The 15,639-nt window shown below is 39.0% G+C and overlaps 1 protein-coding gene across 1 annotated transcript; it reads right to left on the bottom strand.

Annotated features, from left to right (window-relative positions):
* Nucleotides 1–123: 123 nt before the first annotated feature.
* On the bottom strand, nucleotides 124–13,842 carry idh2 (isocitrate dehydrogenase (NADP(+)) 2). Its single transcript, XM_084735059.1, has 11 exons — nucleotides 13,562–13,842; nucleotides 7,899–7,990; nucleotides 6,762–6,927; nucleotides 5,970–6,130; nucleotides 5,701–5,844; nucleotides 4,456–4,592; nucleotides 4,101–4,252; nucleotides 3,839–3,951; nucleotides 3,456–3,553; nucleotides 3,258–3,350; nucleotides 124–543 (listed from the first exon to the last, which is right to left on the bottom strand). The coding sequence occupies exons 1-11, from the start codon at nucleotides 13,674–13,676 to the stop codon at nucleotides 459–461; spliced, it is 1,356 nt and encodes a 451-aa protein (XP_084591185.1). The 5' UTR covers nucleotides 13,677–13,842; the 3' UTR covers nucleotides 124–458.
* Nucleotides 13,843–15,639: the final 1,797 nt, after the last annotated feature.

Raw genomic sequence — 15,639 nt, 5'->3', positions numbered from 1 at the left:
AGTGTCGAGATAATGTGGATAGAGATGTATGTACAATGTTGTGTACCAGACTGTAAAATAATAAATTTATTTACCTTTAAAATGATTGACCTTTTGTTTGTTTTAAAACATAAAACACCAATAGTGGGTCAAACAAGTGATTTATTGGCAATATGTTTGACAGAGGCTTCAGTCCTGCCCAAGGCATTACACAGTATTGAATACAGTACTTCACATTACAAAAATAAAACCTTGCGAACGGTGGAACAGATAGTTAGGGAGGCATCAGGTGGAGGGACAGCTGTCAACCATTTAATAACCTAATAGAGAACTAAATAATCCTACAGACAGTACATTGGGTTTTTTTTACTTCAGGCAAAATGCAAGTGGATTTATTGACCTTTTTAAGTTAAAAATGAGGTACAAAAACAGATGAGTGACATTGCCTTCTCCAGGCTAACTATATTCTTTCAAGTCCTTCACTTGCCGAGGGCTTTATCCAGATTTGTCTTGATGGCGTCGAGGAAGTCTGTAGTATTGACGTAGTGCTCGTTCAATTTGACACTGAGGAGGCGAGAAAAAAATGGAGTAGATCAGAAAATTCAGTTCATACCTTAGGAAACAAGACCACAAACATACAGCAATACATTTTATTATTTTAGCATTAATTCATGTTGTTTGTTAATAACAACACTCTCATTATTACTTTAATATTAGAATGAGCAAAATGCACAATATAAACGTCTTTAAACACGGCATAATCTGGTGCTACGTGATATTTGTAGTATTTAAAAAAGGCTGCAATACTTAATGGATGTAAACTGCCTAAAAGAAAAAGGCAAGATGCTCAAGTTAGCAGGTGAACCAGTTCAATTAATAATTACCAGTCATGTGCAGAAACAAGCTGGTGAACAAAACGGCACATACCTCCACCCAGGGCTACACAACCCTTAGCTAAGGGTTTAACAAAATGTAAACGCTTGAGCTGTACCTGGATCAATACTTGTGAAGTTTCTTCATGATTCCTGTGCATCTCATGGAAACTTATTTTGATTTTCCAAGATTAATAGTTAAAGACTAATCAATTTTTTTCTTAGACCACAACTTTCCACCAAACTTCACTGAAATTAAATTAAAGTTTTTCCTGCTAACAAATGAATTGGAATGAAAATATTTTTGACCGGTAAAAAACTTCACCAGACGGCTACGAAAGTGGCTTAAACTCCTGTCGGACAAAAACAAGATGAGTGCATGTTTGGTTTCAAGATTTCGAGTTCCCAACCTGAATTACGAGCTGGCAGGTCAGAATCAGGGTAAATAACACCCTGTCTTAGGTCAGACTGATGGTGGTGGTTTAATCAAAACAGACCATGATATATGAAGGATGCTGTATAAATAAAAACTATTATTTGCGAAGGTATTATTATTTTCATTCAAAGGTAAAAAAGGAAATCTGCCAGTGAAAGCACATTCATTCTTTGGTGGCCATTATATGCTTAATGTCCCAAAACATAAAGACGCTCTGTGGACTAAATGGATACATACTTCAAATTATGGCTCCAACTAATGAGTTTCTGTATGATTGATTAGTCTGCAGATTGTTTTCCTCAAATTGTTCGGTTGCTAAAATATCAGAAAATTGTGAAAAATGCCTATTAGAATATTCAACAAGAACAGAGAAGAGCAGCAAACGCTCACAATTGAGATACTAAGACAACGGCATTATTTGGCATTTTACTTAAATTTTACTTAAAAGTCCCATTAGGTCTTGTAGTGCAAAAACTCTGGTTAAGTAGCCTTCTGTTTTTAAGCACTAAAGGTTTGGAAGAGACACCTACCACAAATTAGACACACAACTTCTGTTGCAGTTTCAAGACACAGCTCAAGACTTATTTGTATGATCTTGCTTTTAATATATTTTAATTGAGTGTGAAATGCACTAATGCGATTAATCAATAGTTAAAATAGTTGCAGATGATTTTTTTCTGTCAGTCAGCAACTTATTTAACTGTCTTTGCTCAACTCCTTGGTTAAATGAAACTTTGGACCTTGCATGTCTTTAATGACTTCCTGAGATTCTTCTTCCATAACTTTTATTGTATTTTAAATTCACATGCACGCCCTTTACAATGAGGACTCTTATAAAACATAATACTTGTACTCACGCCTTTCATTCCACATATTTTAGGTGAGATGTCTCATAGAAAAAAAGACATTTCCACTCCTGATTTTTAGTGCTTTCTGGTGCTGAACCCTTCCTTACACCTTCACAAAACTCCCAGGCAAAACAAGTTTATGTAACCCTGCCGAACGTTATAGTTCAGATGTAAGTATTCAATTAATTAATGATGCCATTCAATCATGTTAAAGGTGTGCTGTGATAAACCTGCTGCATGACGCTGTGTGGACAAAGAAAAAAAATCTCTTGGATTTTCCAGCATCTTGATGAACCAATAAGATGTAGTCTGGTGCTTCTTGTTTTATGGTGCTTTATTGTATTAAAGTCATGTATTGTTTTGTCTGTTTCATTTGATTTTCTTGTTGAGGTCTCAGTTTTGTGTCTTTAATGTATGATTTTATTGCTGAGTTTGTGTTTTGTCCTGTCTCTTGTGTACTTGTTGTCAAGTTTATGTATTTTAAAAGACAGAGTGGGTTCTCCAAGGCTAAACATTACATATTCCGGTCTTGCAAAACATTAATGCCTTTCTGGCAGGAGGTTCACAAAGTTTTGCATAAAGTATTTCAAGTGGCTATTTCTTTTAAAGTAGAAACCCTATATTTTGGCGCCCTGCCTTCAGAAAATGTTATCTCCCAGGTCAGACATGTAGGTATTTATGGTTTTAGCCACTTTCTAGAAATGGCTGTCCTGTCAGCTGTGCTTAGAACTCAATACATCGGATGACTGGATTGGATTGTGTACATTATACATTTTCAACCATCGTTTGTCGAATGCAAACTTCTGTCCTTTATTGTATTAATTTATTACACGCTGTCTTTTTGTAAAGTTACTGAAGGCACACCCCAAAACCCTGGTTCTATTTAGTAAGTTTGTTTTCTGTATTACTAGTTTATCTTACAGAAGGCTTAGAGATAAAATAAGTAATGAATGAAAACAGCTGGTTTATTTGGAGACAAAGCTATTGTGAGGAGCAAAAACAAGCTATATCTAATGTGTATCATCAGGATCATCTTCTTAAGAAATATGTTATAGAGGTTGGTCAGGGCTGCATCAACAACTACACTGTAAAATCTAAGTATTACCATGGAAATAAACTTACTTGGACAGGCCATGGATGCAGCCTGCGAGGTCCTTCGTCATGGTTCCGCTCTCAACAGTCTCGACACACACCTTCTCCAGAATCTGGGAGAACCTGCAGATTTAAAAAAAAAAAAAAAAAAAAACAAAGAAAAAATTAGAAAACACATTTTTCATTCCAGGGTCATTATATTTCCTACAAGTTTAAAATATCTCTTACCTTATAAGGTCAGGGTTGCCGTCAAGTTTGCCACGATGCTCCAGGCCTCTGGTCCAGGCGAAAATGCTAGCAATGGGGTTGGTGCTGGTCGGCCTTCCCTGAAAGAAAAATGTAGAATCATTTTAGCATTTTTCTCTACTACACATTAACATAATGGGTTATTTTTAATCATCATGAATGTAAATCATTATTTATTTACTAGTTTTGGGCATCTGAGGATAAATATCATTCTCAATTTTCACCACAGGATGGCAGTATAACTTCACAGACTGCACTGCCTGTTTGCAAGGCCATAATTTGTCCTTTACACATATTTTGTTTAATTCCCAAGCTAACCTGTTTTCCAATACAGAGCCTTGAGATGGATAAAGATGGTTACTAACCTTCTGGTGCTCACGATAGTGCCTGGTTACAGTGCCGTGGGCAGCCTCAGCCTCAATAGTCTTGCCGTCAGGGCAGATGAGGACTGATGTCATCAGTCCCAGGGAGCCAAAACCTAAAACGGGAAACACAAAATGCACAAATCCTTAAAGCAACCCACATCTGCGCAGAAACTGGCAAGCATCTCAAATGCTTATAGATTTCAGTATTTTGTGACAACATCATTTAAAGAAACAGTAGTGATATTGCTACTTAATATCTCACCCTGTGCGAGGATATCAGACTGAACATCTCCGTCATAGTTCTTGCAAGCCCACACAAAGGCTCCAGAAGACTTCAGCACTTGGGCGACCATATCATCAATAAGCCTGTGCTCATACCAGATCTTCAGTTTGTCAAACTCAGGCTTGTAGTTCCTGTAGAAAGCACAAACATAATAAATTAAAGCACATTTTACTTTTTTTTTACCTTGTTCCAAAACATTTAAGTGAAAAAGGTGGTTTAATATTTCCATAATATTACACCAAATAGTAATTATACCAATGACATATACTAAAAAACTAATTTTACAAAAACTCTGACATGCATCTATTTGTGCTTAAAATACTGAAACACTCACTTCTCAAAGATATCCTGGAAGATGTCTTTAAACCTGCCATCATAGGCTTTAAGAATGGTGTTCTTTGTGCTCATGTACAGCGGCCACTTCTTGGCAATGGCGTACTGGAAGCAGCTGTGTGCAAAGCCCGTGATAGACTGTTGGGAGGAAAAATACAAACCGTTTCATGGCTGCTGTAACATTTTATCAGTTGTACAGAGGTTAACAGCCTTCCCCTTGACAAGCTGAAAGTCATCTACTATGACCTCTGATGTTGTTAAATCAAACAGAGCCCTGCTGATGAAGGCAAACAAAACAGTAGCAGAGCAGGTTGAAACGAGGTCTACTGCAACACAACTGTTGTGTCAATTTTGTAGAAAGCCTGAAGCAGAATGTAGAAGCACTATTGGGCCTCCTTAAAGTATAACAAGTTACAAAACTCAAAGGTTAGGTATTGTAATCTCACAGTAACATGAGAGATAATATTTCATATTCCTCTCAGTGACAAATGCACGTTTTTAAAACTGGAAATACAAAGAAAATGGCCTACAGACTTTCTGAATATTACACCTTAAACATTTCATTAGCAAACAGACTGTTTGACAGGCATTTTACTGGGCTGTACCAAACTGTTCGAAACTTCATTCATAATATTCATATTCAAATTCTAAATCAACATTCAACTTCAGCGTAGCTTTTTTGACATCTCAATTAATTCTCTTTAAAACCGGTATATATGTAAAATTAGATTCCAGTGGTATTGAACAGATATATGAAAGTTAATTTAATTAAAAAACCAACAACAACAAAGAACTAACTCATTTAATCTGATGAATTAATTTAAATTTAGGACTTGTTCTGCAAACTTGAATAGAATAATCAAAAGTTTAAAAAAAAAATAAAAGAATAATAATACTAAGACATTCCCCACAGCCCTACACTGTAGTCCATTTAGAGTTTCTTACATAAACCATTCTGTTTTCATAATTATTCCTTAGCACACCAAATGCACCATTTACTCCTCCTTAGCAGTAGCAGTGGCATTTGCCAAAAAAAATACAGTTCCCAGTTGTTTTAGGGAAATTAGTTAGCCTTGAGTATTTACTCCTGACTTGTTTTTCCAAGTAGGAACAAATTGGCCACAGACACATTAAGTAGTGAGAAAAACTTTGAAAGACCAACACTTTGATGTTTATGGGATTTGTTGGCGATAACAAAAATACAGAATATCGCAGGCATTAACCTTTAAATCAAGCATACACTCACCTCATCTGTGTTGTACATGCCCATTCCACAGCCGCCAGCAGGAAAGTCATAGACCTCCCATTCCTTGGCTGCACTACCGTCAGAAGGTGAGAAGATAATCTTGAATTTGCCAGGCTGGTCCACCACAAAGTCTGTAGCTCTGTACTGTACAAGACAGACGGACAGTTTGATCAACTTTATGAAATCTGATATCAGTAATGAAGTTAGCTGGTGAGATTTCTTTAACCCGAATTGCTACACGTCCTTCGAGCATTTTAGACGAGACTCACCTGATCACCAAAGGCGTGTCTGCCGATGGTGATGGGCTGCGTCCAACCTGGAACAAGCCTGGGAATGTTCTTGCAGATGATTGGCTCGCGGAAGACTGTGCCGCCGAGGATGTTCCTGATGGTTCCGTTGGGGCTCTTCCACATCTTCTTCAGGCCAAACTCTAAATAAATAAAAAAACAAAAACAAAAAAAAAACAATCAGAAATTAGAGTAGGACAGAAAAATACAGACATCATCAGTAGTTCATCTTCATGTACACTCCCAGTCAAACATTTTTCATCACCCTACATGTTATCAGTGATAATTATAATTGCAGTGTGCTTTCCAGTTTGCATGGAGGAGGAGAACACTTGACTAAAACATCTGTGCATTAATAAATCATTTCATTGGAGTTCTGCCCTCCTGATGACCCGTTGAGCCTTCAGTAAGAACAGTATGTACCCAATGCTAGCACCTACTTCAAAGACAAATCTGTGTTGTCCCTGCCATTCAAAATCGTTTTGCTTGGACTGAACATTCTTCTTTTTAATAATAAAGGTTAAATACTGCTTATTATAAAGTGTCTCATGAAGTGGAGGCAGAATAATATAGAATATAATTAGAAATGTATAACAGGGGAGGCTTGTGACATGAGAATTTTGTCCTCCTTTACTTTAAGACATGAAATGTGTTACCTTCACAGTTTTTCACTGAAGTTTGGGTTTGGTACTCCACTGGGAATCCCATAGTTGAGGCACAACCTCCTTTTCCTAATGTATATTATTAAAAGGTTATGAAAGGCTTGTTCTGTACCTTCCACTCTGGCTTCGTCGGGTGTGATGGTGGCACACTTAACCGCAACATGGTACTTCTTAGTGGCCAGGGCAGAGTCGATGGTGACCTGGTCATCGGTCTGGTCACGGTATGGAAGACCCAGGTCATAATACTTCAGCTCAACATCGACGTTGTTTAGGATGAGCTAAAGGACACAACAAAACAAAAATACACAAGAAACAAATAACAACTAAATAAATAAATACTTCTCAGATGACAAGATATTCAAAGTTAAGCCAGCTATGTTGTTTAGCTCACAGCTTACACTATACTTTGCAAACTACTCAAAGTCTTTTCAACTTTAATCTACTCATTTATACTTTAAGCCAGAAAACACTCGAACCTTATAATGATCCACATCTTTCATATTTTGAGGGGTTTTTTTTTAAGTTTTAAACCTTGATTAGACCCTTTCCCACTCTTCACACTCCTTTAGCAATTCAGTTTAGCACCAGCTTTTCAACATTCAGCATTCACACAGAAATTTCCTCAGAAACTGCGTTCTCTAAGGTTTACACCTGAAGTTCGCATTCAGGTTTTCTGAATACCGGTCAGACAAAATGAGGAATGGCAACACGTCACTTTTAGATTTGGGAACTTGTGATTGACATATCTTATTTGGCTTTTTAGGAGACCATATCATAAATAAAATACTCCAAAGTGGATTCATTCTGGGATCACTGGGACTGCTAACACAAGACATTAAAACTGCAGTAGTGGCTTTAAAAGTGTCAAGATAAAAGAATCTCAAAAATCAGCCTAACAAATCTCACTTACATGTATAACACATTGCAACCTGTATGTTTTAATTATTTGCAAACAAAACTCATCAGTTGTCAGAAATCATTCAGGGAATTTTAATCTCCTGCTTCTCCACGTTTTCTCCCTGAGCCAACTCACCATCTGCTCTCTACGGGGGAAATCAGCCAGTGACTGAATGAAACCGTACGGAGGCCCCTCCCCCCACATCATACATACATAATCTTCCACATAACCCTTCCCTCACATCCACGTGTCAGGCTGTGATGTAAAAAATAGACGAGTCAGACAGCATGGGAGCCTCCTCCACCGAGACTCACACCAGTGTTTGTGTGTTTGCCCCTCCACCCCTGTCACCTTCTCCTTGATGAACTCCCAGATGATCCTGGTCATCTCGTCTCCGTCCATCTCCACCACCGGCTGTGCCACTTTGATGCGTTTGTCAGCATCTGTCAATCATACATACAAAAGGGTCAAATTAAAGCCAGCTTTTCATTCACAACTAAATGCTTTTAAATGGCTCAGTGACTATTGTGCACCGATCATAAACACAGGAAGCGACACTGATTTGAAAAAAAAAGATCCTGTTTTCAGGCCATCTGCAAAAGTCAGGCAGCAGCATTTTCCTGTTTCCTTTACTTAGCCAGATAATATCTGCGCCTCAGGCTGCAACTAACAATCATTCCCATTGTCGATTAATCTACCTATTATTTTCTCTTTTAATTGATTACTTGTTGATGCTATGAAGTGTCATAAAGTAGTAAAAAATAGATGTTCATCACAATTTCAACCAACACTCAAACTACAACTGTCATATACTATAAAGAAGAGCAGTAAATTTAACATTTTAGAAGATGGCATGAGTTCATGTTTGCCTTTAAATAAAAATGAATTGTTGCTGATGTTTTTATGGATCATCCTATTGATAATTATTGAAATTGATTACTTGTTTCTCCTCCACTGAGGGCCTCTTGCATTTTTCAGATCTTGGTGAATAATGACATTTATGGTCACTAAGTGAACTGCAATCAGCAATCTGTTAGCACTGGCCAAAACAGTATACATGAGAATGAATGTGATTGACCAGCATCATATTGATATAGGAGGTATGGAAAGTTAGGATGGCGTTGCAGGTGCAGGTCATTCATTGACATTAGCTGCCTCTATTTCTAAGGTAATGTTTACCGGGAAAAACTTGAAACCTGAGTCCAATCGTTTGACCATTTTTACTGGTACTAACATGATTAGCTAACTCAATGAAACAAGACCAATTTTTTGACCAATTTTTTTTGTTGTATTATCATGTTTCTTGACGCATTACTGCTCTAGACAGTCGATCAGAGGAACAGGCTGAATCTGGCGTCAGTAAAGTATTGTGATCAGTGTATGCATGAGATGTAAACAACTCGGGACCCGCTTGCAACCCATTGCTAGTTGCCAAAAAACTCCACGGGGCGGCTTTAAGCTGTAGCTGCAACCCTAATTATAACTCTCATTTGGCCTACCATAAAATGCCAAATCAAGGTCTAGAGTTACATCATTGCTAAAAACATTTTTTATTGGTTTTGCTCTTCATATATACTCCACAGTTTTACTCTACAAAAACTGAACTCTAAAACAATTTCTTAAGTTAGTTCTGAAACACATTTAAACTTATCTTAAGGTATGCTTTATTTTCACGCCAACCATGACTTTTGAGAGAACGGTCTCTTATTTGCTTTCCAGTTGGATCACCGTAGATTAGTATCTCTAATCATATCTGCTCTCATTCTGCTTTGTGTGTGAGAGTCCTGCCAGCAGGACCATTTCACTGAATAGAAAAGTACAGGGGGAGGTGCAGAGGATCAAGTGACGATTTCCCAGCCAACTTAATGCTCTCCCACTGCTACCAAAGCCTTCCCAGAATAAAGCAAGTAAACCTAAGGAGTATGGTGGAATCCTTACACAACCAACATTTCTTTAAATATGTCTGAATTTAATAAAAACACCAAACATCCACACAGGGGTGACCTAGTTGGGATTATGCAGCCTTGGTAACACCTGTCAAAACAGCCTGTGCTCTGTTCCCATGCTCTTAATATGACACCAGCCCTGCCGACTACAAGCACATGGTGACCATGATACACAAAAATAACTTCACAGAAAAGACAGTTGTGACCTTTATGTTGCTCGGTAGCATAAAGCAGACAGAAAGAAATACTGAAAGCAAAAGTATTATCTCAGTGGCACTAGTTTACTTTTTCTTTGGACAACCTACTTCACTCTCGCTTGTTTAGAGAACTTGTCATTTTGGTGTTGTAGAAAGAAAAAAGAAACCATGAGAATCTTTTTGTCAGCTTTATTTTATATATATCCACCAAGATGACTCATGTAACTCCACAAAAGGAAATGAACGGAACCAATGTCCCTGTACCCATTTTCATTTTGACAGTAATTTGTAGAGATACTGTCACTAGAGCTTAAAGGATTAGTTGATTAATCAATTAGTCAATCAACAGAGAAATCAACGCCAGCAAATATTCCACAGTTATTTGCAAGGAAGTGCTTTTTTCAAAGATTGGATAGCAAATTGAATATTTTGGGGGAACTTCATACAATTAATTGTACGAACAAGCAATTTAAATATGTAAATTGGGCTTTAGAGAGTTTTATTTTTTGTCCATTTTCTGACTATCCAGTCCATCAAATAGCAGAGAATATTAACAGTTATGTGTTATAATGTGTCTCATGAGCAGAGAAGGTGAAGTAGATTTCTGTTAGTTCAATAACAGACTTCGTCATTCTGTTATCTGCCATTGAAACAGAACAGTTATCTACCGCTGAGCATCATGGGTAAGTCATTAACGGCTACTGTTTGGCATCATTTCTGACTCGTCTAACCTAAATCTGCTAAAACAGGGCTACACTATCACAGAGCTGGGGGAGGGGAGCGCAGGAGGGAGCTGAGTAGGTTATGTAACTTTTGAATACATCAACAAACTGGACGCTGAAGGGCGAGCTGAAACAAAGTCATGTGGGCAGCCTGTCTGCCACATCATTCACACATGCACTGGAGAGGGGGACTGCAAGATCCTTATTTTCCCACCGGTAGATTCGAGATGAAGCTAGTCAGTAGCAGGAATATAACTAAGTATAAAATAGTAGAATTGTATAATTGCACAGGAACTCTAAAGTGGATCCCTAGCTTAGCACGGATCTCTTGATGAGAGCGGTCTCCATTTAAAGCACTGAAGTCAACCGTTACTTCCAGTGTAGACGTAACCAAGGCGATGCTTGCTTTGAGCACTGACACCAAAACAATACTTCCCTTTGAGCATTAGATTCACATAATCACGCTTCTCAAAAGCCTCAGTATTGAATGTTCTCTTAACTCAAACAGATCTAATAGAATCTGCCGTAATGCAGTGTAAAAACAACAAATTATCTTAAAAAAAAAAAAAATCTGATAATGTCTGACGAAAGAAAAAGTAAACAAGACTAAGATATGACCAGGCATTCTCTGAAAACTTTCAGTATCGTCTGTAGCACAGGGAATTTACAACTGATTTGAGAACTGAACAGTGAGATTGGATACTGAGCTCTTCTAAGACAGTCTCAAACAATGTGTGCTTTTGCACAATGACCCCAGCAACCTTCATCTGTCCTCTCTAGTTAACTTTCAACACAGGGAGGCGAATCTTACAGACCTTCAGTTTTAATCCTTCACCAAGCAAAGGCATGCGCAGGTAAAGAAAATGACTCAAACCACGCTGCAGGCAAGACTGCAGACTTTCCTGAGAACGTCAGTTAATGAACTGTTCAACTGTACTGGAAATGCTGCCCACAAAACAGGAAGCCGCAGAAAATGCTAGGTTTCCAAAATAAAGCTGGAGACTAACATGAGCATTACACCTCCTCTTTGTAGAGTCCACAGCCAAGCAGAAACAGCATGTTAGCTGCTTTTATGAGCACTGTGAAATTTTAAAGGGCATGTAACTGCAGCAAACAACTGCAACTTGTGATTGCAGTAAAATAAAAAAGGAAATCAATGTCATTCTTCTCGGTCTCAATCATAGCTAGGTCAAAGGTTGGTATGTTTTCTATTCCAGATCATTTCTGGATTAAACACCAACCAAAATGCAGCGTGAAAGCTGTCACTAGGGGTGATATGGCCCTAGAATAACATCATGATATCTGGGGTCATGCATAAAGGTACAACATCATTACGAAAACAAACTGAATATTGCCATTATCATGATGTGATTATTTTTAATTATTTGGGCAACAACAATTGATTGATTGCCAATGAATTAATCACCAACTATTTGAGTTTGAGCAACAAAAAACTGACAGTAAACTGAATATCTTTGGGTTGTGAACAAAACAAAGCATTTCTTTATTTTCTTGACAATGTATAGACAAATCAACTGATCAAGCAATCAAGAGAATAACAGAGATTAACGTGATGTAAATAATTGTTTGTTGCAGTCAGTTTATAGCACACCCCTAGCTACCACATCTAACAAATCATGAGTTCAAGGTTGAACATGCCCGGGCCTGGTCGTCGATTTTTACTTACACCCTACAAATTGTTTTTATTTATAAGTGGTTATATAGCGGTTATCCAATAACAACAACTAGTTAAAGTAATTGCCATGTTTAATCCATTGTTGCAATGTCTATAAAATGCTAGGAGAAAATGAAAAATGTCCAACAGTTTCTCAGATTTCAAGGTGGTGTTTTTAAATGTCTTGCTTTGTCAGTCCAAGCCCAAGTCCAATTTTCTGCAATTTTTCCATGAAAAACGACTTAGACATTAATTGACTAATTCTCGTCTAATCGGGTTCTTTTTCAAAACTTTCCCTGGGCAAGTGGGAGATCCTTATTGCTGAGACTTGGAGTTGTTTTAACTGCCCGAGACATTCCTGTAGATGCAAACTGGGCTACTATCATTCCCCACTGACAGACAGGTACACTACAAAGCCCAAATGACATGTTGTTTCAGTCTCACTCAAAGAGTCAAAGTGCCCTTCAGCTGACCCACTGCTTTATCAACACTAACTGGTGCTGCAAGTTTGGGTTGCATAGAGACATGTATCTACAATATACAGCACAGGTTGGAGTCTCTAATTCCTGCTGTATGAAATGTTGGATGTCTGCAGAGCCCACCACGTGATGGATCTGGATCCATGCTCCAAATCACAGACCACAAAAAAGCAACTAATTTCGGCTGCTCTCCTGGCACTGCCATAATCAAATTAGAAAACGCTTAGAGGCGATATAAAAGCAACAAGCCACACGGGCTGTTTTACAGCCACGGTGCTAGAAATCAGGAGTGGTAAAATGTGCAGGTTTAAGCTGCGGGGTGAATGGAAAACATTATGTAGGACAAAGCGAGCAGCGGCAGCCATTGCTCTTTATAGCGGAGTCTCGTATGCGGTGTTTGACCTCAGGAAAAGTTTTCCAAGTCGGGGTCGCACTTTTATGAGGGTGAAGAACAGTTCATCACGTTATTTTAAGACGAATGATTTCACTTAAATTGGCGTGACAGTGATCGTGTTTTAGCCCAAATTATTAAATACATTTGCGCACAGAAAGCTAAAAACGGAAGATTCACTTGATTCATTTGCTGCCAGCGCAGTTTCTCCTTGATTTATCTCTTCTTTCGAGAGGAAGTGCACTGCATGCATCGTAAGTCACGTGTTTTATCGGTGGATAATTTAAAGTTAAAGTCTCATTCATTTATGTGACCTAGCATCTTCGTTTTGCCATCAACCGCTCCTCAAAGTTTGGATGGGGAAGACAAAGACAGCGCTCCGCGGACGATCGTTTCGCTTTCTCGGCCCCCCATTTCTTTCGGCTAACAGCCTCTTTATTATCCAAACAACCGGCACTCGACCAGGCATTAATTAACCACTAAAACACTCGGAGGCATTTAGAGCATCGCTGCCTTTAAGCATTAACACCATGAACAGCATCTAGCTAAACCGTCAACGTAATGATGCTGAGGATAAAAACACCGGTCGTGTCTCTCCACTCACAGTTTCTTTGAGGCAAAGTCTGGCAATTTGCAGCCGGAGCGAGCACCGCAGGGTTTCTGGAGAAAGCAGCTGCAGACCTCGACAAAGAGCTGAGGACTTTCAGATATCCAGCCATGTCTTCCGGCGGCCCAAATGCGGTTGACACTCGACGAAACTCAGAGCAAAGAGGGGGCAAAGCGGTCCGAGGCTCTCTGCAATAAGCGGCGGCGGCGGCTGCAGCACCGCCCTTCTTCCCCTCCCCGGAGCGCTACGTCAGGAGTCACACTGACACTCAGAGGAGGGACCGACACGAGCAGCGGTTTAACCAACGCAGCTCCTCCACCTCCACCGTCTAGACGCCAAATACTGAGTCCAGTCAGGGTGAACTCTGAGAGAGGCTCTCGACAGGGTCGTCCCCAGCGAAGGTCACTGCTGTACAGTAGGCCTCATTAAAGCTGGGGTAGGCAGTTTCTTAGGAGGGGGATCACTGGGAAAAAGTTCAAAAATACCCTTTAAATAGCCTGTGTTTAAGATGGTTTATTGGCATTTTGGGTGAAAACAAGCACCGTTAAAGTTTCAGACCAAGACAGAGAAGAAAAGTGTCTTTTTCCTGCATGTTAATCTTGGCAATTTCCATGATTAGCTTACCATACAGATGACTAAAACAGCAAAAGTGTCTTAAAAAGTGAGAGACGACTGAAATACGTCACCCGGAGAATTAATCAGGTATTTGCACAATGAGCAAGATGCACACAAAGTTTGGCAACAGGACCGCAACAGCTCGTCAATGGGTGCTGCAAACACATGCAATTTGAGCGTGTCTTCTGCGATTTAGAAGATTATTTTATAAGAAAGAATGTCTTGTGATAGGTTGGTCATAGTTTAAACATGCCTTGTCTTGCACAATATAAATCATCCTCCCTGTCTGTTGTAATGTTACCTTATCTGAAGTGTTTCATCCAGTGACTGGTCCGTTTGTCACCAAGGAATCAAGAGTAAGACCTGTTATGTGTCAATATCCCAGGATGAAAACGCACCGGAAGTGTAGCTTCAGTGGCTAGTGTTAGCTTTTGTAGGCAGAAAGTCATGCTGTTACTTACATGTCTTCTGGGTCTAGTCTTTTTAATTACAGATGTTCACAGTCTTGACTTGCAAAATGATCTTTTTAATTGACAAACAGCATATCTCTAATTTGTGGCACAATTCAAACTGGATTAAAAAATATTTGTCTCTTTCCATTGACTACAGTTTATATTTTTACCAAAGTTAGGTCCCATGGTGGTCTGTCAGAAGGGGCATAACTTTGCCTGTCTATATCTACATAGGGTGTCTTCTTCCATGGAGTCCGCTGTGATGCTCTGCCATGTTTCTACAGTACCCTCAAAACAGACAAACCAAACAATAGCTCACAGCCACCTCAGTCAATGGTGGCTGAGTTTCACAGCCACAATTGTTTATCTCATGCATGGAGAGTAACACAAAGTATTTCTAATATACAAGCGCACCACTACATGTCACTAAATCCTACACACTGGTCCTTTAAGCATGATCTAATTCAAACTGTCTGAGAGAGAACTAGACCTCTGCCCTTCCTCTTGGCTCGGTTTTTATGCTTTAGCCTGTGACAGGAGATTTTGGCTAAACGCTGGTCAGTAAATAGATGCTTTGGATTTGTGGCTCAGTCCAAGTTCAGTCCCAAAGCATCAGTATGTGACAACCTGGGAATGAGACTCAACTATCTTCAAGCCACCTACCCAAAGCAAATTGCTTACTGTACCTTTAAATCTTGTTTTCTTCCCCCACAAGCACGATACTCCCACACTCTGTGGGGATGACTGTAGAAATTTGACATATTGATTCTCTCAATACATTTGAAGATATTTTTACACAAAAACACCTGTGTGCAATGAATATTTGGCACCTTAAAGATGTACTCCAGAGTGAGGTAGTTTTCCACTTACATAAAGTTGCAGGACGGAAAGATTTTAAAAAGAATAACCTAACTTTTATTCTCAGGTAAGCCCTACGGCTCAAGTGCCCCAAAATACTTGATCCTACATTTCCAATAATGCAACTCAGACACTGATGACATCATCAGG

The sequence above is a fragment of the Lutjanus erythropterus genome, chromosome 13 (assembly GCF_056507025.1).
Source record: "Lutjanus erythropterus isolate fLutEry1 chromosome 13, fLutEry1.hap2, whole genome shotgun sequence".
NCBI lineage: Eukaryota > Metazoa > Chordata > Actinopteri > Lutjaniformes > Lutjanidae > Lutjanus > Lutjanus erythropterus.
The sequence above is the reverse complement of the archived record's forward strand: the minus strand, read 5'-3'. Positions and strand labels throughout refer to the sequence as shown.